Source organism: Vombatus ursinus, unplaced genomic scaffold (genome assembly GCF_900497805.2).
Source record: "Vombatus ursinus unplaced genomic scaffold, bare-nosed wombat genome assembly UNPS02014807.1, whole genome shotgun sequence".
Classification (NCBI taxonomy): Eukaryota; Metazoa; Chordata; class Mammalia; order Diprotodontia; family Vombatidae; genus Vombatus; species Vombatus ursinus.
This window is the reverse complement of record NW_020954585.1, coordinates 60,883,500-60,909,601: the sequence shown is the minus strand read 5'-3', so window position 1 is coordinate 60,909,601 and position 26,102 is coordinate 60,883,500. Positions and strand designations below refer to the sequence as shown.

Genomic DNA, 26,102 nt, shown 5'->3' with positions numbered 1-26,102 from the left:
ATGAAACCCAACCCCACAAACTCTTCCCCACACCTTTGTGGAGCTGCCACCTTAGGAGAGAAGAGCTGCCCTGTCTGCCAGGCCTGGAGATCAGGGGAAGGACCAGGGGCCTCCTGTCTTGACATGGCTCAACCCAAAGCTGGTGGTCTGACAGCACCCCAGGGCCAAGCACCCCAGAGCCAGGCACCCCAGGGCCAGGCTCCTCAGGGCCAACCACCCCAAGGCCAGGCACCTCAGGGTCAACCACCCCAAGGCCAGGCACCTCAGGGCCAACCACCCCAAGGTCAGGCACCCCAGGGCCAAGCACCTCAAGGCCAGGCACCCCAGGGCCAGGCACCTCAGGGCCAACCACCCCAAGGTCAGGCACCTCAGAGCCAACCACCCCAAGGCCAGGTACCCCAGGGCCAGGCACCTCAGGGCCAACCACCCCAAGGTCAAGCACCCCAGGGCCAACCACGTGAGGGCCAGGCACTCCAGAGCCAGGCTCTCAACAGCAAACCTAAGGAACAGACAGAGCCCCCACGTCCCACCAGCCAGAAGGCCCTGGTGACAGGAGGGGGTGGCTACTTTGGGTTCAATCTGGGCTCCAGCCTTGTCCGGAGAGGAGTTTCAGTGGTTTTGCTTGACATCCAGCATCCTAAATGGGAGCTACCCAAAGGAGTTGCATTCATCCAGGTATGGTTGGGACAACCTTGTAGAAGAGACAAGTCCACACAGACAACTACACTTCTGCTGGGAGGAAAAAAGCTTCTGTTTTTATCTTTGTGGGGTTAAGGAAAGAGGCTGGTCAAATGGGCAATTTTTATCCATGGAATTAAGCATGCCAAGTTGGGGGGAGAGAGTTTGGGGGCAGTGTGAGGGTAAGGGAAGTTGGGTAATAGTTAAGCTATTCATAAACCTTTTACTTCCCAAAGACCAAGGTTCCTCATGACTCAGTCAGGGATTTGAAAAATCATTCTTGTTCAGCTCCTAATAACCTAGTAAGACGGTGTTTCTTGAACAAGGAAGTCTTTGTCTATCTCAGGATGAAAACCTGGACTGAGGGAGAAACTGGGGTCCTAGTCAAAGACTCTCACTCTCTGTGTTCCAGCTCCCCCCATCTCCTCCCTCTCTGTTTTCTAGGGTGACATTCGGGATGGGGAGGCCCTATATCGAGCCTGTGAAGGGGTTGACTGTGTTTTCCATGTGGCTTCCTATGGAATGTCAGGTGCTGAAAAGGTGTGATCAAACCCCACCCTTCCTCCCTACCCCCAGGATCTGGGCCCTGGTCCATGGTGGTCAGGGAGACGAGGGATACAGACACCATGATTGACAAGAGGTGATGAGGGAGTTTCTTCTCCCTTTGTAGTTTTACTGTTTTGTTTTGTTTGGGAAGGGGGCAAAAATTAAAAGAAAAAAAGTAATGTCTATGAAATATTTGGCTTTCTGAGGATGAAAGAATTCATTTAACAAAAACTGAATAATTCATATCCCCTACCCTGCACCAGGGATGTAAAGAGAGGAATGAGACAAGAACTTCACAGAACTTCAGTCTACTGATTTGTCTACCATTCTCCATATGTACTTTCTCTTTCTCTCTTGTTCTTTTCTCTTTCATTCTTTCTCTCTCGTTTTCTCCCCATGTTCACCCCTTGTCTCTGTCTCTCTTTCTCTGTCTGTCTGTCTCTTTCTCTCTCTCTCTCTCTCTCTCTCTCTCTCTCACACACACACACACACACAGACACACACACATTTTCCCCTCTTTGTTGTTCCTCTCTTTGTTTCTCTGTCCTGTCTCTCTGACACACACATGTGGGTCACAAAAAGATGGAAACACAACCAGGACAGGTACGCAGGACAGAGAGGGGGAACCTTGTGTTTGGTTAGTCAAAGATGCTCAGAGCTCCTAGGCAGGGGCCAGAAGTCCAGATTTCAGTCCTTCTTGGCTTAGAAGGTATCTCAGAGTGACCCAGAGCATCACAGGTCACGGAGTTTATCTTATTTCTCAAGGTGACTAATTCCCATTGCTGAAGACCATTTTGAAGGAATACTAACCCCACACCCAGTGAGTGAGTCCCTCTCTGCCTTTGTGTCTCACCTCTTTCAGTGAACTGAGCTGGGGTGAATGAGAGGCCCTGAGACCGAGTCTGAGAAGAAGCTGTGGTTGGGGCTCAATCAAGCATAAAGGAAGAGTCCCATGTCTCCAATTCTTAACTTGTCTCTGTCCTACGCACAGGGGATGGATCAGGAGACTTTTGTTGGTGTTCTCCCAGTTCTCCTCTATACTCAATCCCAGAAAGTAGAGAGTGAGGCTTGGAGCTGGGGGGAGGGGAGTGCTCGATGGGAAGGGGTGGGGAAGACACATGAGAACCCTGACTCTGCCTACAGGATCAGGGAGCAACTATAGAGGAACAGAACTGAAAGGGTTAATAGCTGTCAACTGCATACCACAGAATTTTTATCTTTTATCTTCTTAAAACCAGAAGCGGAGTAATGATGGCTCATGGTGGAGACAGCACTGGGGTCACAGGATCATATATTTAGAGCTAGAAGGGACCTTAGAGACCATCAGGTCCATCCCCCCTAAGATGAGGAAACTGAGGCACAGACAGGTTATGTAATTTGCCTAAGGTAACACAGCTAGTAAATGTCTGTGGTAGGACTTGAACTCTGGTCTTCCTGACTGCAAGTACCCTATCCATTATTCATAGCATTATCAAACTTAAGTAGAACCAGATCCTGCACCACTGGTGACTTGGAAAACCACAAATTAACATCTGTGTTGTATTATATTTGTATTTTGTTAAATATTTCCCAACTACATTTTAATCTGGTTCAGGACCCACTCTGAGTGGCTGTGGATTTGAGTTTATTGCGTCTCAACAGGACCTGGGTTTAAATCCCACCTCTGACACGACCTGTGTGACACACTGGACAAGTTGCTTAACCTCCCCAGGCCTCGGTTTCCTCATCTGTAAAATGGGGGAGGACCTGGATTCTATGGCTTCTGTATCTATGATCCTCTGACCCTGACAGCGTGCATGCGTGCATGCACACACATACACACATACACACACACCATGCCCTAACCTTGCTAGAGCCTGAATCTGCTGCCTCAGCATCCTGCATGTATAGGGGAGACTCGGCAACTTTCGTTCCATCTTCTTCTTGTAGCTGCATAAAGAACAGATTGAATCTGTAAACATTGGCGGAACTAAAATAGTGATTAACGGTAGGAGCTCAGCTGCCCACTCACTAGTGCTGTGGCCTGAATCTGCAAGACTGCTGTGCTGTGCCCTGACCTTTCCTCTCCTCTCCTCAATTCTCTTCTGGAGAAATTGTGTGCTGACCACAAACCCCAACTAAGCATCTGGAGGAGCTGAACTGAGAATCCTGCAGGCAAAGTTCCCATTGACTTAGGAAGAACCTGACCCACCTTCCAGTGGGGAGCAGAGATTCCCTATTCTTTTGTCTGTGTGTGGCCTGCCCTAGAACATTTCTCCCTCTCCCTCTCCCTCTCCCTCTCCCTCCCCCTCCCCCTCTCTCCCTCTCTCCCTCCAAACTGGACCTACTGAAGACCGGCCAATTTGAGTTCTGCCACCCTAGGGTCATGCTGAGGATGTGGTTGACATGTCCATAGCCTTAAATACAGAGGTGATAGAAAGAGGGGAAGTAGAGGTGGGGAAGAAAAGAAGGGAGGATTCTGGGACCCAGGGATATCCATTCAGCCTCAGATTAAAACTACTTTTAAGTGTTTCCAGTTGGTTTCCAAGGTAGAGGCTGAATGCCAGGAATGGGAGGTATAGAAGCCACTGAAAATGGGAGGAATGAAGTCTCAAGGAATTCATTAAGCATGGCCTTTCCACAATATTCTGGCCTGGGAGCCTTTGAGTTTCATTTCTTGATATCTAGGGTGTCTCCCAGTAGTTAGAGCCCTGGACTTGGACTTAGGAAGATCTGAATTCAAATCCTGCCCTAGACACTGTAACTATTCAAGTCACTCAATCTTTTTTCAGCCTGATTTCCTTATCAGCAAAATGGGCATAATAATGGCAAGGTTGTCAAATGCAATACTATTTGCAAGCCACTTTGCAAATTTAAAGCACCAAATAAATGCTCCATGTTATTATTACTCCTCAAAACCCTCTGTCTCTAAGGCTATCCTGCAAGAGTTCTCCAAACTACCTTGCATATATAGTAGCTTTTACTGCTACACACACACACACTCAGCCATGAAATGGTTTGGAACCACCAAATATCCAAAGAATGATGCTTCATCTACCATTCCTGTCTTAGTAGGGACAAGGTGTGCCCTCAGGTACACCTTGCCATCAGAGCACAGGGACCGTTGCTCAGAGGACCCCAGTTTTATTAGTGCTCAAGCCATCCTCTTGTGACTGAGGAGACTCACGATTCTGGCTGTGTCCAAAAGAGTTAGGTGTTAATAGTAAGGAGAGGTGGTCTCTTCTTAAAGGAATGTTCCTGGTTGTTATTTCCCTTCTGGATACCTCCCCAGCCATCTCCTCACTCACACCAGGTCCTCTGTGTGTGTGTGTGTGTGTGTGTGTGTGTGTGTGTGTGTTCATATGTGTATATCTGTTTTTGCATATGTATTTACACTTGGATTTTGTATGTATATGTTTGTGTGGACAGTCTGCATCAAACGGCAAATTCCAAGGCTCGTCTACACCAGCACTGTCAATGTTGTATTTGGGGGAAAGCCCATCGAGCAGGGCGATGAAGACTCCGTGCCATATTTCCCGCTTGAGAAGGTACCAAGTTCCTTGGTATTAGAGGACTGGGCTAGAGAAGGGGTAAAGCCACCATCCTATTTGAAATGATGCAAACTTCTTTCCCTTACCTACTCTCTTACCTCTGTCTCACTGTTTGAAGCTGAATAATTAGGGCCAGCTAGGTGGTACAGTGCATAGAGCACCAGGCCTGGAGTTAGCAAGGCCTGAGTTCAAATCTGGCCTCAGATACTTACTAGCTGTGTGACCTTAGACAAGTCATTTAACCCTGTTTGCCTCAGTTTCTTCATCTGTAAAATGAGCTGGAGAAGGAAATAGCAACCACTCTAGGATCTTTGCCAAGAAAACCCCAAAAGGGGTCATCACAAAGAATCAGAAATGACTGAACAACAACAACAATTATGAGACAGTCTTAAAAAGTTTTCCTAAAAAGCATGTCTATGTCACCCCCTCCCACCTCACCCCTAACCGAATAAATTCCAGTGGTTCCCTTTTACTTCTCAAATCAAAATATAAACTCCTCTAGTAGGCATTTAAAGCTCTTCACAACCTAGCACCATCCTGCTTTTCAAACTCTCTTATATATTATTCCCTTCCCTGTACTCTGCTGTCAACCATACTGGCCTATTTGCTGTCACACACCACTACCCATCTCTATGTCTCTGTACTGGCTGTTTCCTCTGCCTGTAATACTCTCCCCACTCAGTTCTGTCCCTTGTTTCCTTCCAACCTCAGCTCAAATAGCACCTTTTTCCTATTCCTGCTCCACACTACCACTTTCCAACACCCCCACCCCCATCAACTTCCAGCATCTTCCCCTCCAAGGTTATCTTGTCTCTGCTTTATATGTTTTGTATATGGTTACAAATGTTTTACATGTATGCAAATATATTATATATGTGTGTGTGTATACATGTTGTCTCTTCTGTTAGTCTCTACCCCAGCCACCTTACGTGCTATTTTGTTTCTTTCTGGAGTCTCACTATCTCTCATGCATCTTTCACCCCTCTCCCCACAGCCAAGCTGTTGCCAAAACCTGTTGGTTTCACCTCTGCGGACATCTCTTGAACATGCTCCTTCTGTCCTCTGACACTGCCACCTCTTCTACCCCTCTAGTGCTCTCATCTCATCATGCCTGGATCACTGCAATAGCCTACTGATGAGTCTGCCTGCCTCTGGTCTCTCCCCGCTCTAGTCCATCCTCCATTCAGCCACTAATGTGATTTTCCTAAAGCACAGGTCTGACCATGTCGACCCCCTGCTCAATAAACTCTGGCTTCCTATTGCCTCCAGGAACAAATACAAAATGCTCTCCTTGGCATACAAAGCCCTTCATAACCTAGTCCCCTCCTACCTTGTCAGTTTTTGTACACCTTATTCCCTGCACATACTCTTCATTCTGGTGACACTGTCTTCCTGGCTGTTCCACAAACAAGACACTGAATCTCTGCATTTTCTCTGGCTGTCCTCCTTTGTCTGGAACAATATTCCTCCTCCACTCTGATTACTGACATCTCTGGATTCCTTCAGTCTCAACTAAAATCCCACATTTAACTAGAAGCCTTTCCCAACCTCTCTTAATTCTAGTGCCTTCCCTCTATTAATTATTTTCTATTTATCCTGCATATAGCTTGCTTTGTGTATATGTATATAGATGTATATATATAATCTGCATGTTGTCTCCCCCATTAGATTGTAAGCTCCTTGAGGTTAGGGTATCTTTTGTCTCTTTTTGTATCCCTTAACACAGTGCTTGGCACATAGTGTTTAATAAATGTTGATTGACTGATTGATTTCTTTGTACCCCCAGTACCTAGGACAGTTCCTGGCATGTTGTTGGTGCTTTATAAATATTCACTTAACCAGCTGATGAAGACAGTACCATGGTATAGGATCCATCTCTGTAAGGGATTATAGGGTCTCGAACTGTATGAGTCATACACCCTCCTCACTCTAACAGCAAATGAGAAACTTGCTCTTAATTCAGAAGTTATGTTCAGTGAAACTCAAAGAGAAGTAGATCCAGGTTACTGCTGCTATCCTGGTCCCTGACCAATAACTGAACTATAACTCTGGAGTCTCACATTAAATATGGTTTGTAGCCCCTTATCAGCAAGGAAGCTGATGGGAACTGGAAAAAGGGACTGTTTCCAGTTTTCCCAACTGGAAAAAGGGACTGAAGGATCATGGGCAGTGGAAGTCCAGGAACTTCCAGAGTGTGGATCAGGTTCTCACTAGGCCCCCTACCAGCCAATTGCAAGGGAAGGGCACTGCTACCCCAAATTGTACATAATCATGATCAGTTAGAGCTTGTCTGGTTCCCTGACCCACTTAAGGAATGACCTACCTGTATGGGGAGCTGTCAAATTTATCCCCTCTGTACTTCATCCTCCTCCTCTACCTCACCACTGCCTGGCAAACTGACATCTCTCACCCTCAAGAGTTCCTGCTGTCTCTAAACCTTGTTTATTTGCTGTCTATACATAACATAAATACTGAGTTTTGTCTCCAGATATGAGTGAACTACACTTATACTTAACTACGAACCTATAATGGAATGTTCTCTTTCTCTTCTCCTCCTTTCCTGTCTTCTTTCTCCTCTCTTTTTCTCTCTTCTCCTCAAATCTTCCCTCCCTCACCCCCATATGCAATCTCAGCTGCCAAGTCCTATTAATTCTATCTTTATAGCACCTCTCAAATACTTCCCCTTCTCTTCACACAAACGACCACTACTCTAGCTCAGGCCCTCTTTACCTTTTGCCTAAATTAGCCTCCTAATTTGTCTTTTTGCTTCTAGTCTCATTTCTTTCTAATCCATCTTCCACAAAACTGCCAAAATAACCTTCTTAAAATACAGGTGTGACCATGTCACTCCACTACTCAAGGAATTTTCAGTGATTATTTGGTGTCTCTGGTATAAAATACAAATTCCTCAGCCTGGCATTTAAGGCCCTTTGTAATCTGGCTCCAGTTTACTATTCCACAGTCTCATCACTCCCTTTAATGCACTTTGTTCCAGTCAAAATGGCCTTGAACTTAGATTTCATCTCCTGCTTCCATGCACAAAATGCCCCCTATGACTGGAATGCATTCCCTCTTCATCTCTGCCTCTCAGAATCCTTTTCTTCTTTTAAGACTCAGCTCAGGTACCATGTCTTCTGGAAGGCTTCCCTGATCCCCTTAGATGTTAGTGCTTTCTAGTGTTGCATCTTTTCAGTAGAATGAAATCTCCCAGAGGGAAGGGACAGCTTTGTTTTTGTCTTTCTACTCACAGTGCCTTGCTTATAGTTTTTATATATTTTTTAATTGAATTAAGTGGCATATTAGACTTGGAGGTAAGGTATAGCCTAATCTCTGATCCTCAGTTTCTTCATCTGTTAAATAGGGCTAATATTACTTGTACTAGCTACCTCATAATATTGCTATAAAGAAAGCACATTGTAAACTATAAAATGCTATAGAAAAGTAAACTATTAGGAAAGGAGAATTTCTTCTATTTCCTTAACTTGACATGGAATAGCACCTAAAGCAGCCTGGTCAGATTGGGAAGTGAGGCAAAAGCTAAAATAACTTTATAAACTGTAAAGCATTATTTATATAATTATATAACATAATAGTTCTATATGTAATATATATTATATAATTATATGATATAATATAATGTGAATCATTAAGGATTTAAAGGATCAATTTATCTATCCCCCTGATTCTGTACAGGACAGCTTCCCAGCATAGCCTAGACAGATAGGGAAGGTGGGCAAAAACCTTCAAACAGTTCATACAGAAGGGGTGCCCCAAATAGTATGTTTGAAAATAAGAACAAAGTATGGGAAAGGAAGTAGAAGATTCAATCACATCCCAAGGAGGTTTCATCTCATATCCCAAGCTGCAGCTGCCTCTTTACCACAGACTCCCCAAGAACACTCCTAGCATGTGAGTAGTAGATATAGTTACAGGTGAAGATAATGATGGAAGAAGGCAGCCCTGGTTACTGACCTCCCCTGTGGTTCTTTTCTCCCTGCTTCAGCACATTGACCACTATTCACGGACCAAAGCCATCGCAGACCAGCTGATCCTCACATCCAATGGAACCCCACTCCCTGGTATGATGTGGACAAGGCACATTTGTGCCTATGTGGAGACAGAAAGAGGAAATCACCAGAAGACACAGGGAGTGAACTTTGCTGCCCCAGAAATGTTCTCAGTTTGTTTTAAACTGATCACAGAGTTTCAGAGTTTGGGGGCAGCGAGGTGGCGCAAGGGGCAACTAAGTGGCGCAGTGGATAGAGCACTGGCCCCAGAGTCAGGAGGACCTGAGTTCAAATCCAGCCTCAGACACTCGACACTTACTAGTTGTGTGACCTTGGGCAAGTCACTTAACCCCATTGCCTACAAAAAAAAAAAAAGGAATTTCAGTGTTGGAAGGCAGCCCTGAGTTCATCTGGTCCTACCACAACACCGACACCAGTGCATGACCATCCAGGTTTTGCTTAATGACTCCTGCTAACTCAGGAGGAGGCCCATTCCACTTCTGAACATGTTTGTTAAAAAGTTTTTCCTTATTTCAAGCCTAAACTTGCCTCATTGTAGTTTCTACCCCCTGATTTGCGTTCTGCCCTCTAGGACCAAACAAAACAAGCTTATCCCCCATCCACATGACAGCTGCCATCCCTTCTGAGCTTTCTCTTCTCTAGACTTCACACTCCCATACTTTTCAAATGATCCTCATGCAGACAGGGCTCAAAGACCTTCACCATCCACTTTGCCCTCTGGATACTCTGCAGTATATAAACATCCTTCCTAAATGGGAGTGCTCAGAACTACATTATAGTGTTGAGACTCATTTTTGGCTCTAAATTATAAATCCTGGATTTCACCCGCATCCTCCAAAAGAATATCAGCCAAAATATTGGATGTGACGCTATTGCCATTGGGGTGCGCGCGCGCGCGCGCGCGTGTGTGTGTGTGTGTGTGTGTGTGCAATGTAGCAGGCAGTTGACTGCATCTTCCCCTCCCCCAAACCACAATTCCAGTGAAAGAGGAGTAAAAATTTCAGAGGTGATAAAAGATTGAGGCAATTCCAACTTCACTTCCCAATGAAACAATGTAGGAGTGCTGGCTTTTTTCCTGACCCCAGGGTATCCCTCCACTCTCAGTTACTGATTTCATTTTTTAAATCTAGTTTTGCTCTTGCAGGGTTACTCTCCTGCCCAAGCAAATGTGGCTTCTGGCTCATATCTCCCTCTTCAGCCCAGCAGCTTCTGCAGCAGACACCTGATCCTCCTGCTTAGAATTATTTATCAGAGCATCCCCTGAGTTTTCCATATTAAGGAGAGTCATGTATACCCTACTAAGCTGTCTGCTTACCTGGGCAGCATGCTCCCCAACAATGAATATAAACTGCAACCTAATCCCTGTGCCCAGGTGACCTAGAGTTTAAAATTAGACCTGAGCCATTTACAGAAAGAATACTCCTTACCTAATCACTAACCAGGGATGCAGCCCCTAGGGGTCACCCAGGATAGTTTCTACCCCTGGCCTTTCCCAGAAGGAGTAGCATCTATTGGCCCTACCTGACCCATTTGACACCTGGGGCTTCAGGAAATCTTCCTTGATGCCTTGTGACTACCTGTCCTCCAAGGACAGGAACTTTTAGGAGGTCACTTGGGTCACTTTCTAGGTGGTCATCTCCAAGAAAGCTAGGTTCTAAGGGGGTTAAAATTGTCCAACCTACAATAAAAGAGACTGAGGCAGAGCTCTGAGCCAGTGGTTCTTTATTAAAGGGTACATGGTCCCCTGTAATGAAGTGGACCTCAGATCTTCCTAATGATCTGAGATGCCCCCTTCTTCCAGGGCCTTATTTTTATAAGGTTTGATATCAGATTTGATACCTGAACATTCTAAAGAGGCTATACAAAGTACAGAATCCCGTTGGTTGATAGATCTTGCTTTGCGGGTCAAAAAATGATGCATCAGCTGGAAATAGTTTGTCAACCAGAGGACCTCTTGTTGGGTGAAGCACCTGCTCATGGACAAGAAAGAATGGTCCAGAGGTACAAAAATAAGTTGGGGGACTTTCCATGTAATTGGGTCACCTCCGCCACAATGGGCTGGGTCACCATAACAAGGAAAAACAAGGGTGCAGGGCCTCTAGTTAGCTTCCTATGATGAAGCAAGCAAACTTACAATCTGCAGCTCACAACTCTGGGGCCTAAAACATAGAATTTATAATCATTACTCCTATGGAATCATAGCAAACTGATTAATATTGATTGGAATAGAGTAGGGGTCCAAACGAATTATTTCTCACAGTTCTATCCCTGGCCTGATCATTAACTCACCGTGTGACCTTGTCTTCAAAATAGGAAGGGGAGTGGTGAGGACTAGGATTGGACTACATGACCTCTAGGGTCCCTTCCAGCTTCAAAATTCAATTCTTCTATGATTCACATAGGTGGATTCAGCCAGTGTGTGGTGGGGGGGAGGATATTAGGTGTAGAACCACAGTGATTTTCATTATGTTTTCTAGTACTTTCCCTTCTATGGTTATTCTATAAGTAAAACAATATTTAAGAAGAATCTAGTCCCTTCTGAGGGAAGACAACACTGCTAACTCATCACCAGACTCACCAAAGACGTACAAAGAGTTATGTCTTTCGTTGTGAGGATTAATTTGCACTCTCTTGTGACAAATAGCATCCATCTGCAAGAAAGCTGGTTGGGGGTGGGGGTGGGTACTACCTGTGGCTATGAGCTATAATGAAGCTACACAAAAGTGAAGCCCATGACTTTGGACCTCCTCTGTAAACATTTTCCACTCCAAGAACAATGGCGACTGGTATGACTACCTTCCCAGTCCCCACAGGATCAAACAGAGGAGCAGGGTAGAACCATCCATACTCCCTGACACGCTATTCTGTGCAGACCAAAAAAGTGCCCTTTTATGTGTCCATTTCCACGGAGGGCTAAGCACAGTTACCCTGGATATAATGAGCTTGGTCAATGAGCAAATCTTTAAATGGGATGTTTTGATTAGTCCTTTCCCAAGATGGAATGTGGTCTTGAATAGTCATTCTCTCATTCTGTGGGCCACCTGAATGCCCTCTTCTCTGTATTGTAGGAGGAGGTACCCTTCGAACGTGTGTCCTTCGTCCCCCAGGCATCTATGGACCAGAAGAACAGAGGCACCTTCCCCGAGTGGCGGTAGGTACTCCTGTCCTAGTAGCTACAATGGAGTCAGAAGGCAAACTCAGTATCAAGAGTCTTGTTCAAATCAATAAAATCCACAAACATTAAGCACCTATTATGTACACAGCATTGGAGACTCAAAGAAAGGCCAAAAAAAAAAAAAATACCAGTCCCTGCCTTTCAGGAGCTCACATTATAACAGGGGAGATGATATGTAAATCGTATGCAAGATACATGCAAGAATAAATGAAGATAATCTGAAAGAGAGAAGAATTAGTCAATAAGCAATTATTAAGTGCCTACTGGGTGCCAGGCACTGAGGATACAAAGAAAGGCAAAAGACAGTTCTTGATATCAGGAAATGCAGAAATCCTGCAGATAACAGGATTTGAACTGAATCTTGAAGGAAGCCAGAGAATCTAAAAGGAGGTAAAAGGGTCAGACCATTGTAGTCATGGCAGACAGCCAGTTCAAAGGCACAGAGATGGTAAACTGAGTGTTATATTACAAGAACTATAACTAGGTTAGCATATGGCTAGATCACAGATTGCATGGAGTACAAAAAAATGACAAAAAGGCTAGAAAGTTAGGAAGGGGTCAGGTTACAAATGGCTTTAAATACCAAAGGACTTTTGGCATATTTGATCCTACAGATAATAGGGAGCTTTGTTCTTGTTGTTCAGTCGTTGTCCAACTCTTTGTGACCCCATTTGGGGTTTCTTGGCAAAGATACTAGAATGGTTTGCCATTTCCTTCTGCAGCTCATTTTACAGATGAAGAACTGAGGCAAACACGATTAAGTGACTTACCCAGGGTCACACAGCTAGTAAGTGTCTGAGGCAGGATTTGAACTCAGTAAGATGACTCTTCCTGACTCCAGGCTCAGCACTCTGTGCATTATGGTGCCACCTACCGGCACTAATAGGTAGCTACTAGAGTTCAAATTTAATGGGAGAAAGGAGTACATGGGTAACTATGATAGAAAGAAAATTAGACAAGCACAAAGTGCTATGAGAAATTGGAGGAGGGATGGATCATTATCAGCTGGGGGAGTGGGAGAGTCAGGGAAGGTTTTGTGGAGGAGGTGGTATCTGTTACTGGGATACAAAGAAAGGCAAAAGGAAAGAGGAGATATTTTGGAACAGTCACTGATGAAGACTAGGGGAGAATAGAAAGATTAAAGGCTAAATTAAAGGACTGAAGAATAAAAGAATTAAGAATAAGAGGCCCAATCAATTGGGAAATGGCTGAACAAATTGTGGTATATGAATGTAATGGAATACTATTGTGCTGTAAGAAATGATGAGCAGGCAGACTTCAGAAAAACCTGGAAAGATTTGTATGGATTGATGCTGAGTGAAGTGAGCAGAACCAGGAGAACGTTGTACACAGTAATAGCCATGTTGTGCGATGACTAATATTGATAAACGTAACCCTTCTCGCAATACAAGGATCTAAGACATCTCCAGAGGCCTTATGACGGAAAATGCTATCCACATCCAAAGAAAGAACTATGGAGTTTGAATGCAGATCAAAGCATACTATTTGCTATTTTTTTCTTCTGTTGTGTTTTGTTTCTTCTTTCTGGTGGTTCCTCGTATTGGTTCTAATTCTTACTTACAACATCACTAATGTGAAAATATGTTTAACAGGAATGTATATGTATAGCCTATATCAGATTATGCGCCATCTTGAGGAACGTGGTAGGGAGGGAAGGGGAGAAAAATTTTAAACTCAAAAGCATATCGAAGTGATTGTTGATAAATCCAAATAAATTAAAAAAAAATAAATAAGAAGAAAAAAAAAAGAGTAAGAGGTCCAGCTTTGAATAGATAACATAAATTTTTAGTAAATAGAATCAGATCAGATGGGTGACTTCCTCTAACTATATTTAGCAGCATGGGAGTAAACAGAGATTGAAGACAGTGGAAGCAACACCAAGCACTTACGAAGTACCCTACCATGTGCCAGGCACTGTGCTAAGGTCAGTGGAGAAAAAAATCAAAATAAAAAAAAAAAGGCAAAAACCACCCCTGCCCTCAAAAAGCTCACAATCTAATGGAGGGGACAACATGCAAACAACTATATACAAACAAGATATTCATAGGATAAATTGGAGATAATCCCAGAGGGAAGGGATTAACAATAGGAAGGACTGAGAAGGGCTTCTTGAAGAAGACGGGAATTTTAGCTGAATCTTGAAGGAAGCCAGAAGGTAGAAGAGATGAGAGAGGGAGTTCCAGGTATGAGGGACAGCCAGTAAAAATGTCTTGTTGGGGGAAGGCAGGGAGGAATCCTTCAGTAAGACCTGTTAAGGGGTCTTCTGACCTTGTCTTTTTGAGGTGCCAAAAACACTGGACCCAGAGTATGCAGGAGGCCCTGAACATGTCAAGGATGAAGCGCCCTACCCTGCCAGTGACATACTTTGTTGTATGCATCCCAAACTGGACCCCCTGCATGTCCCTGAGAGCCGAGACAGGTGCCAGTCAGTCAGCACTAGATTGAGAAATTGCTTGTGCATCTGGGACCCTTGTAGATAAGCAGACCATCCTATCTCCACAGTCCAGCAGTTCCCAAGGGAAAAGAATGCTTCTTTTGCCATCTTAATTATTCATGATTTCTCCTCCCCTGCCACTCCTATTTAGGAAGAGGCTTCTATGTCTTCCTCATTCCTTTGTTGTAATCTCATAAATATGCAAACTTCTGTTCGGATTGTGAACTCTGTGCTTGCTTAGGGTTCTAACTGCAAGGTCATTTCTCATGTAATAAATCTAGTTGCAATGCAGTGTCTCATGGACTTGTGATGTTGTGGTTAACAGACCTGAGGGTCCCCTGACTCTCTTATTCTAAGTTGCCCAAACATTCCAGAGGTCAAATTTGTGCTTTCCCTCTCTCACTTTCAGGGTAGCATCAGGAAGAGACTGTTCACCTTCAAATTTGGCGATCCCAGGACACGTATGAACTGGGTCCACGTGCAGAACCTGGTCCAGGCGCATCTTCTGGCTGCGGAGGCACTCACTGCAAACAAAAGCTACATCGCGGTAAGTTCTGGACCCCTTCCTCTGTCAAGTCGCTGACTGGCTGTCTACCTGAGGAAGGAGAAACCCCTATCAGCTGAGGGGAGGGAAGGTCTTGTCAGGCCAAGATTCCTGAAGGAAATGGCACTCCTTCCTTACCTTTGCTTCATAGAGTTCCTTCCTTTAAGATGTAGCTCAGACACCATTTCTGCAGGAAATCTTTCCTGTTCTACCAAGTATTAGTGTCTTCTCTCTCATAGTACCTTGTATTTGACTACTTTGTGTGTGTGTGTGTGTGTGTATACACACATATATACATATGTATGCATTTATTTAAATTTACATTTATGTTGTAAATATTTTTGTATATGACCTATCTGTAAAATAGGGTAGCTAGGTGGCATAGTGGATAGAGTCCCGAGCCAAGAGTTGGAAGACTCATCTTCCCGAGTACAAATCTGACCTCAGATATTTGCTAGCTGTGCGACCGTGGGCAAGTCACTTAACCCTATTTCCTCATCTGTAAAATGAGCTGGAGAAGGAAATGGCAAACCATTTCCAGTACCTTTGCCAAGAAAACTACTCCAGTACCTTTGCCAAGAAAAACCCAAATGGGGTCACAAAGAATCAGAAACGACTGAACAACAACAAATCTGTAAAAGAAGGATAATAATAGCACTTCGCTAGGTTGTTGTGAGAATGAAATAATATTTGTAAAGTACATATTAGACATTTAATAAATGTTTATTCCCTTTCCTTCCCCTTCCTATCAGAATTTAAGCTCCTTAAGTAGAAAGCTTGTTCAAAAAATAGTTAATAAATTTGTTTGATTGAAAGGGAAGGTTTGTCCAAAGAACCAGTGGGATATTATGGCTGCTTAAGGCATTTAATAGAAATACAACATGTTTCCTCAATAACTTCAGAATATTATTCAAGTGACTCATTAGGCAAAACATTGAAAGCCCATAAAATGACATAAATAACATCACAAATATTTTTATTATAAAAAAAGATATAGAATAATTTTATTATTTCTACTTGTATCCCTAGTTCCTAGCACATTGCCTAGCACATAGTAAGTGCTTAATAAATACTTCTTAATTCATTGATTGGCTTCGGTTGTACATTGAAGGAATGGAGAGAAGGATTAGGAGGTCACAGGTGATCTTTGAGCAGCTTCACTAGGTAAAGGTCATTTACACAAAGACAAAATATCAGAGCTGGCAGGAGCCTTAGAAATCACCTAGTCTAACTGTCCCCCACCCCCAAATGAATAAGAAAGCATTTATTAAGTACTTACTGTGTGCCAAGCAATGTGCTAAATGCACACAAATACAAAAGCAAAGAAATTCCCTGTCCTCAAGGATCTTATATTCTAATAGAAAGAGCTAATACATAGAATACAGTGGTAGCTAGGGCTGGGAAGTCAGAGGAATTTTGAGTGGAACCATAAGGCAGCTAATAGACATTTCCTAAAACAATGGGAAGGTTGATGTAACCACTTGTTTCCACATCAAGAGTGGAAGGGGCTGAGGAGTGTTGCAGAAAAAAGGCAGGGGTGAAGCATGGGTAGGTGAGACAGGAATGGGGGTGTCTGGAGCCAGCTAAATATGATGAGCTCTCATCTTATCAGTGGGGCAGGGCACCTAAGTGGCACACTGAATACAGTACTGGGCCTTGAGGCAGGAAGACTCCTCTTTCTGAGTTCAAATGTGGCCTCAAACATTTACTAGCTATGTGACCCTGGCAAGTCATTTAACTCTGTCTGCCTCAGTTCTTCATCTATAAAATAAGGTGGAGAAAGAAATGGCAAACCATTCTAGTATCTATGCCAGGAAAACCCCAAATGGGGTCACAGAGTCAGACATAACTGAAAAGTGATTCAACACCCATCACTATACCCATTTTACAGATAAAGAAACTAAGACCCAACAAAGTAAAATCGCTTACCCAAGATCATAAAGCCGGTTAATGGTGAACCAGGACTAGAATCCAGGTCTCCCAATTTTTAGTGCAATTACACTAATTTAAACTATAGCAATATACCAACAGAATTGGGCCACAGAGAGGGTATAGTGAGCTCAGACTTACTCATAGGTTATATAACCTTGAGTGCTGAATTTTACTGAATATAAAAGCTATGACCCTGAGCCTTTAATATCTTCTCCACCCAAAGCAGGGAGAAAAATAAAAAGTATCACACACTAAAAAATTGTTCCATATCACTCAGAAAAGCAGAGCAATTCAACCTATTCAAGCAGCCAATCAATCAATGAACATTTATTAAGTACCTACTATGTTCCAGGCACTGGGCTAAGCACTGGAGATACAAACAATGAAAAATTCTTCTCTCAAGGAGTTTACATTCTAAAAGAGGAGACAAGTGTAGATAGAAAGATAGATGATATAGATAAAGTTGTAGGTATGGATATGTGTATATATACATATACATAAATGTAGATGTAGAGACAGATATAAATAGGGATATAGATCTAGGTATAGGTATAGATATGGATAGGGATATGAATATACATTTAGAATAGATACAAATCTAGATATAATTAAATATTATATATAACATATGTCTATGCATGTAACACTCCTTCTGAGCAACTTTCCCAATTTACATTCATACTCTTTGCTTGACTTCCTAATTAGCGTTTGCTAATTCTCAGTCACCGTGCCTGTTGTACCCCTCCTAGGCTACTTCTCACAGGGCAGCTACCACCTTGAGTTTTAAGGAGTACCCTATAGATACTGACTCCTAAAATGATAGCTCATGAACCCCATCAAGTCATTCCATTTGAGACAACTCTTCACAAAGGCATTTACTTGGAAGGCATAGTAAAAACAGTAGCTAAAAGACATTACTCCCATAAACCTGGAGCATACTTCCCACAAATATACACAGCATATATGAAAAGAGTGGGCACAAACTTGAGTACAACAGATAAGAGGGAACACATGGCCTAAGCACCTCAGCATTCTGGTTCCACAGGCCCTGATGACCTTTCTCTCCACAAGGATGCCTCACATAGTTCTGCCCTTGGCACAGAATCTCTGCTGGGCTGGTTGCTCAGCTGGGGTCCCAGGGTCTGCTTCCCTCCAAAACATGACATTCAATTGTTGGGCCTTGGGTCTACAACCAGCTTCCTTCTCTGCTGCCAGAGGTCAAACTCCTAGAAACTACTTCCTCCCTCAAGTAACCGCCTCTCTGAATCTGTGTTTGTCTGGAGGATGAATCTTTGCTCCCTAAGTAGCTCCAAAGTGATGTGGCTGGGCTGGGCGAGGAAGGGAAGAAATATCCTCCTTCCTCCAAAGAGTAATTTCCTTTTCAGGGATCAGGTTCCCCCTCTATTTCTTTGTCTTGATAAGTACCGCCTGCAGAGCTCAAAACTCAGGCTTTTAATGACCCTCAGAGGCTTGGCCATTTTCTCCTAAGAGTGTTACATACTTTGTACAGGGATCACTAGGAGAGCACCTTGATAACACATTAATAACTCATTATATCAATTATTTATTCTTTGCTTTCTGGGATTACTTCAACTATGAGGGAAGGAAAAATAAAATCCTTCCCTTTTGTCCCCTTATATACAATCAATCCATCAATTAACATTTATTAGGCACCTACTATATGCCAGGAACCCTACTAAGCACTGGTGATGCAAAAAGAGGCAAAAGACAGTCCCTGCCCTAAAGGAGCTTACAATCTAATGGGAGAGACAACATGCAAACAAATACATACAAAGTAAGCTATATTCAGAATAAAAAGGAAATAATTAATGGAGGGAAGGCACTAGAATTAAGAGGGGTTAAGAAAGGTTTCCTGTAGGGAGCCTTATATAGAAGAATAAGAATAAAGAAAATAAATACAAAGTATACACAGGGTACACAAGGGAAGAGGTGAGGGCACTTGCTGTTAGGGCAGGGATCTGAAATCAGGAAATACAGAAGATGGTGCTTCAGCTTCAAATTCTATAAGGGAGAGGTATGGAGGGAGTGCATTCCCTAATGTCCAGTACAAGAGCATAGGAATGCCAGATGGAACTCCATGTTCGAGAGAGAGATGACCAGTTTGGTTGGATTGCATAGTGTGGGGGGGATTGGGGGGCACAATAAGCACTGAGGCTGAAAAGAGATTGGGATCAAATTAGGAAGGGCCTTAAAATCTAACCAGAGGAGTTTCCATTTTATCCTAGAGAGGATAGGGTTAGATAGAGTGCTACACCTGAATCAGGAAGACCTGAGTTCAAATCCGACCTAAGACACTTACTAGTTGTGTGACTCTGGACAAGTCACTTAACCTCTGTTTGCCTTAATCCACTAGAGAAGGAAATGGCAAAGCACTCTAATATTGTTGCCAACAAAACCTGATGGACGATATTGGCATGCTATGGTCCACAGGGTCACAAAGGGTTGGACGTAACTGAACAAGAAGAAGAGGGAAAAGGGAGTCACTGGAGTTTACTGAGTAAAGGAGTAACATGGCCACATACTCTCTTAAAAACAACCACTTTGGCAGTTTGTGGGGGATGGGCTGGAGTAAGGAAACCAACAGGGAAGCCACTGCCATAAACCAGGAGAGAAATGATGTCGGCTTGAACTAAGGTGGTAACTTTCCCACAAAGTTCACAAAAGCATCTTTCATCACCCTGGCTTGAAGTAGTAGTATTCATTTTCAATACATGCTGCTAGAACAAGCCTAGTTGGGTGTCTGAACCACCTGACATGAACTGAAAATGGGGCCGCCGTCATATTGTGTCCCTGACTGGTCTCTCTTCTACTTCTGTCTCAGAGTGGCCAAGCATATTACATCAATGATGGAGAGAGCGTCAACCTCTTTGAATGGATGTCCCCTCTGGTAGGTACCATATATGCCCACAGATACCCCAGAGTATGGAAATGATATATTCCTCCCAACCCCCATCCCTAGGGCTTATATTGGACATCAGGGCAACCTGTGTCACTAGGTGGTTCTGGGGTTGCCCCTAAAGAGCCAAAGAAAAATGCTTAATCATAACCCACAAGAATCTTTTTTCCTTCCTGCATCCATATAGGATTTCCCCAACAAGAGTTGGCCCAGAAGTTGAATATGATCTTCTTTTTTACTGTAAAATTAAGAGCCTGGAGATGGCTTTCTTGATTTATTCAGACACACACCTCTTCTCTTCCCAATCCTGAGCTCCAATTTATCTGCTATTTTTCTAAACGGTCCTATACCACTGTAAACCAAAAACAGAAACCATGTGGAAAACAGATGTTCACACCCAACTTTAAAAATGGTATTTTTCTCCCAACTATGTTACCACACCTCCACAAAAGTTCCCTAAAGTATTAAAGCATTTCACAATGATGACATTTTCAAAAAGGAAAGACTTCACATCATGGGCAGTATCGTGATCTATGGGAGGCAGTGCTGTACAATGGAAACAGCATTGGCTGTAGAGGAAGGACCTGGGTTCAAATCCCACATCTGATATTACCTCAACAGTACAATGAGAGGATTGGACCAGCAGGCTATAAGGTCCTTTCCAGTTCTAGATCCATGATCCTAAGACATATTAACATCTCACACTCATCATGATACTATCTCATCACTTAAATGTCCCATTTTTACCAGAGAAACTAACTCTGGAAGATTCTAATTATTTTAAAGAAATGAATTTCTATCCGCCCTTTCTAGACCAGGGCAGTTAGGTGGTGAAGTGGATAGAATGTTGCTCCTAACGTCAGGAGGACTCGAGTTCAAATATGGCCTCAGACACTTACTAGTTGTGTGACCCTGAGCAAGTCATTTAACTCTGCCTCAGTTTCCTCATCTGGAAAATGAGCTGGAGAAGGAAATGCAAACCACTCCAGTGTCTTTGCCAAGAAAACCCCAAAAATGAAATCACAAAGAGTCAGACACTACTGAAAAACAAGTGATCAAGAATAATAATGCCTAGAGCATGTGCTCAATCCCTTAGTATCAAGACTATTGGGATGGCCACAGGGCTTTAGACTAGGAGCAGGAGTCCAGGGTCTGAGGCATGTCCTGCATTTTTTAAATTAAATTTTCTTTTCTGTTTTCAATTTATCTGCCTTCTCTCCTTCCCACCTTTCCCTCCATGTATGTTTCAATCTTCGCTCCAAGTTTATCACTTCTCTGCCAGAAGGTGGATAACATGTTTACATCATCATGAGTCCTCTAGAATCATGGTTAGCTGATCACAGTTCTCAAGTCTTTCAAAGTTGTTTGTCTTTACAGTATTGCTATTATTACATAAATCGTTCTCCTGATTCTACTCACTTCACTCTGCACCAGTTCATACAAGTGTTCAGTTGTCTCTGAGTCTGTCCCCTTCCTTATTTCTTATAGCACAATAATATTTCATCACATTCATATACCCTAACTTGTTCAGCTTAACAGTTCCCAAATAGACACCCCCTCAGTTACCAATTCTTTGCCACCACAAAAATTGCTGCTACAAATATTTTTGTATCTATATGTCCTTTTCCTCTCTTTGAACTTTTTGCAGTACAGACTTAATAGCGGTGTCACTGGTTCAAAGGATATGCATAACTTAGTAACTTTTTGGGCAAAGTCCCAAATTGCTTTCCACAATGGTTGGACCAGTTCACAGCTCAACCAAAAATGCAGGAAATGTCCTTTACATAGCATGGGGAAGGAAGGAGGGGATCTGGGCTTTGAGTGCCACCACCCCTCCACTTCCTCCTGATCCTCGGCCTTGCAGGGCCCTGAGTTCCCTCTGCCCTTTTCCCATTTCCCTACAGTTTGATAAGATGGGATACAGCCGGCCATGGATACAGATTCCTACTTCCTTGGCTTACCTGGCAGGTAAACAACAAAGATGGTCTGTGTGGGGATGAAGAGAAAAAAGGAAGAGGGAGAGGTGGGTTACCATGGCAGGGATGAAGGGAACCCATCTACAAGAGTATATAACCTTAGAATGACTTTTTTTTTAATAATCCTCATGCCTAAGGCTGTGAATGGGGCTTTATCATTCTCTTAGATTTCCAACTACAGTTCTTTTTTTAAAATTAGTTCTTACTGATCTCTCTTGCTTTAATATCACTTTCATTTCCAAATGTATCATTCCCCGGCCTTACCCGATAGGCCAAATCCAAGCTGCCCAAGGAACAAAACTAACCATCACATGAAATTGGATGCTATATGCAGTGTTCCCCACCTGTAGTCCCCTCCCACCTCTGCAAAGAAGGGTACATTTTCTCATTTCTTCTTCAGGACCAAATTTCCAACCAGAGGTCTGCTTTTTTTTTGCCTTAACGGTGGGGAGGAGGTTTTTTTTTGTTTGTTTCTTTTGTTTTTTAAATATGGGACACTCCACAAATTTGTGTGCTGTCTTTGATCAGGAGCCAAGCTAATTTTCTGTTTCATTCTAATTTTGTCCATGTGCTGCCAGTATAAGCACCCAACCACAGTTCTGAACAGAAGTTTCAACCTTCTTAACAGATGATTGTGGAGGCAACTGGCAACTTCTGAAGCTTCTTCATGTCTCAGATTTACACACCTCTCCACCAGCACGCTGTCTCCTTATCCCTCTCCCCATCACTCCCCAGAACTATTACAAGTCAGAAAACCAGGCAACTTTATTAAGCAGAAACAAAAAAAATGTAAAGAGATCAGGGTTAGATGGGATTACGGTCACCCTTCTAGATGTATTTAGAGTGTGCATCACCTAATAAAATAGCTACGTTCCTGAACAGTTGAATGTAAATCAGTTCATATTTTAGGTACACTAACCCTAATTGTGCTCTATCTAAAGGGACCCTCTGACATATTTTTTTATACAAAGGAAGGAATGTTTTACAAAGTAAATCATCACCTCAATTAATGTTTTACAAATATTGGATTTATTTAAAGCATAGTATACCTAGCTGTGATATTTAATCACCTCCTGCCCCTAATGTCTTTCTCATAGCTACAGGAATGGAATATTTCCACCTGGCCCTGAAACCCATTTGTGATTTCCCACCTCTGCTGACCCGAAGTGAGGTAACAAACCTGAACTTGTCTTGAAGGCCCTGATTGCTGATTTCCCTCCTTCCTTCCCTTCTTGACCCTCTTTTCCCCTCTCCTCTATTCCTCATCCCTTTGTATCCAAGGCCCTCATCCTGGGTGCATTGCCTGAGACAGTGTCAGCTCAGGGTCATGATTACACCAAGGAGAGTTAGGACAACATCTCTCCTAATTGTTCCTAGAGTGGGTTGCTTACTCTTATTCTTTAAATCTCATTTTATTTTTATTGATGTCTTTGGTTTTTACTTCTTGTTCATTTCTGAATATATTCCTTCCCACTCTTCTACCTAATGAGCCATGCATGGCAACAAAGATTTAAAAAAGAGAGAAGGCAATCCAGCAAAATGTCTGACAACAGGTGCAATATTTCACAAACTAGCTGGTCCTTTAGCACAGCCTCCCCCTCTGTCCTACCTTATCTCCCGCCAAGCCTGTCCACTCTTAGCTCATGTTGCTCCTTCCTCCTGACCTCCAATATAAATCCTAATCATCCATTACACTACACACATTACACTTCATTTTGGCCAAATGTCAATAATGTAATCCTTCAAGGCTCAGCTGAAGTCCCACCTTCTCCAGGAAGTCTTCCTAGACCATACCAGTCCATAGACACTGCTCCATTCTTTAAGCTTCAGCCTCACTTATTAAGTTGATAGCACCCCTCAATTTAGTGCCCTTATACTCTAGTACTGATTGCTTAATTATCTCCCATGAATCAGCCTTACCTTCCCAGCTTGAACATGACTGTCTTGATTTCAAGGACTGTGGTCTTAATGCTTCAGTTGATCAGTAGGCATTTACTAAGTATCTACTATGTGTCAGGCAATGATCTAGGTGCTGGGGTTATAAAAACAAAGAATGAAACCAACCCCTACTAACAAGGATCTTACATTCTGGGGAAGGGAGAAGATGATGACAAATACATATGTAAGTATATGCAGTAGAAGCAGAAAAATAAATACAAGAATACAGAGTAGTTAATACAAGGTAGTTAAGGAGAGAGAGAACTAGCAGTTGGGAGGGGAGAGGATCAGGAAAAGCTTCAAGCAGAAGATGGTACCTAAGTTGCACCTTTAAGAAAGGGAGAGATTCAAGAAGAAGGAGTGTATTCCAGGCATAGGAGATAGCTTGAAAAGGCAGAGACAGAGATGGCAAATAGAGTGCCATATCATGATGAGTTAGGAATGGAGAAAAGAACAATTAAGCTGGATTGCAGAGTAGGGGAATAATGTCCCAAAAGCTTGGAAAGATAGATTAAGGCCAGGTGGTAAAAATCTTTTAAAAGCTAACGAGGGGAGTTTATGTGTCTTTCTAGAGGCCACTGGAGTTAACTGAATAGGAGAGGAACGAGGTCAGAGCTCCACAGATCTCTACTTAAGGAAAATCATGTCAGCAGCAATGTGTCCTATGGTCAGATTTAGAGCTCGAAAGGATCCCAGACATCCACCTAGTTCAATATGTTTCCCTTGTGCATGATGCTGGGCAAACAGAAGGTGCCCAATAGATAAATTTTCAACAAATTTCTATTGAGTGCCCAGAGTATGCAGGTCACTGTCTGAGGTATTCCTCGATGGGTTGGGGAAGGCATCAGGGGAAAGCTGGAGAACAGGGAGGAATTTTTAAAATTCTTACTATTCAACATTCCCGTGCTGAATCTGATGTCAAAGGAATCGCAAAATTTTGGAATTAGAAAAGACGTTATTTGGCATCCAGTCCACTCCATACCTGGAAAGGAAAAAGAATCCCCACTGCATCATATCTAATAAGTATCCAACCAGATACGAACACCCATTAACTGCTAATTCCACCCAAGTTCAAATCCTGGCTCTTCCACTTAATACGTGAATGACCTTGAGCAAGTTTCTTTACTGAGGTCTGTGGACCTCAGTTTCCTCGTTTGAAAAATGATGAGGCTGGGTTAGATGGGCTAAGGTCTCTTCAAGGTCTAAATCAATGATTCTTTACACCCTCAGCCAAGATATGTGCTGTTCTGGGGTGTGGGTGCCCTCTGCTGACCAAACTATGACATAGCACCCATCCTCACTTCCATCCAAGCATTATATAATGCAGTATATTTACAGACCTCTCCTAAACGGTCTGTGAGTAACCTAGGTTCTGAAACATATTCTTGAGGCCAGGCCCTAGCAAGCTTGTGGGGGTGGAGGGATGGGGGTGGAGTGATGAAGGGGAGAGGAGAGAAAGGGAGAGAGAGGGAGGGGGAGAGGACAGAAAGGGAGAGAGAAGATGACATAGAGTATGTGTAGGGAAGCTAACTTAGATTGTGCAAGGGGAAATAGCCTCCACCATGACCATCACTGGGATACAAGGAGGATGAATGAATCCAGAGTCAGAAAAGTTGCCATTAGAAATCATTCTTTTATTTGCCACGAACACATCTAAGACATGACTGTGCCCATGGCTGTCCTTACATAGAAAGTATAGGAAAGACAGTGAAATTTTTCTTCTCTACTTGGTCCTTCCTTTTCAGATTTGGACCTCTGGAGCTCCAAGACTCTTTTGTTAATGCTGAAAGGGGTTGAGACTCTAGGGTCCCCATGGAATTTTCAGAGACCATGAGGCTGAATTAATGTGACATTCTTAAATAAGAGAGATGATACTGGACCACCAGTATAGTATAGTGGATACAGAGTTGTCCTCAAAGCCAGGAAGACCTGAATTCTAGTCCTGCCTCTGACACATACTAGTTATGTGATCTTGGACAAGTCACTTAAACTCTCACTGCTCTAGAGAATTTCCTAAGACTAAAAATTGCAGGAAAGATGCTGACCTGAATTGGTAAAAAGAGTTTCCTCATCTGGGAGTTCCCTATGATGAGACAGATAGGAGCAAACAGGATGCAACATGTGAGATATTGAGATAGAATGCAGGATATGACCAGCCAGAAAGTGCTCAAGAAGATTATGCATTGGGGATTACCTGCATGCATTCACCTTGGTCTACCTGACATTCTAGAAGAATTCTTCTCTTTATCTTTAAATATATCACTAGAAATTAAGAAAATAATCACCTTCTGGAATTTCACATAGATAGTGAATGTGGTAGTTCACAAACCTCCAAATTAACATATATATATATATATATATATATATATATATATATATATAT

General features: G+C 42.9%; 1 protein-coding gene across 1 annotated transcript in view; it reads left to right on the top strand.

Annotated features, from left to right (window-relative positions):
* Positions 1 to 26,102, top strand: part of LOC114052188 (putative short-chain dehydrogenase/reductase family 42E member 2) — a 31,541-nt gene continuing 5,439 nt past the window's right edge. Inside the window, exons 1-10 of the mRNA XM_027874665.1 lie at positions 1 to 675; positions 1,123 to 1,218; positions 3,154 to 3,211; positions 4,633 to 4,751; positions 8,758 to 8,833; positions 11,851 to 11,933; positions 14,822 to 14,959; positions 19,731 to 19,796; positions 21,710 to 21,773; positions 22,879 to 22,952. Coding sequence (XP_027730466.1) covers positions 1 to 675; positions 1,123 to 1,218; positions 3,154 to 3,211; positions 4,633 to 4,751; positions 8,758 to 8,833; positions 11,851 to 11,933; positions 14,822 to 14,959; positions 19,731 to 19,796; positions 21,710 to 21,773; positions 22,879 to 22,952 — 1,449 coding nt within the window. The remainder of the gene's footprint in view (positions 676 to 1,122; positions 1,219 to 3,153; positions 3,212 to 4,632; positions 4,752 to 8,757; positions 8,834 to 11,850; positions 11,934 to 14,821; positions 14,960 to 19,730; positions 19,797 to 21,709; positions 21,774 to 22,878; positions 22,953 to 26,102) is intronic.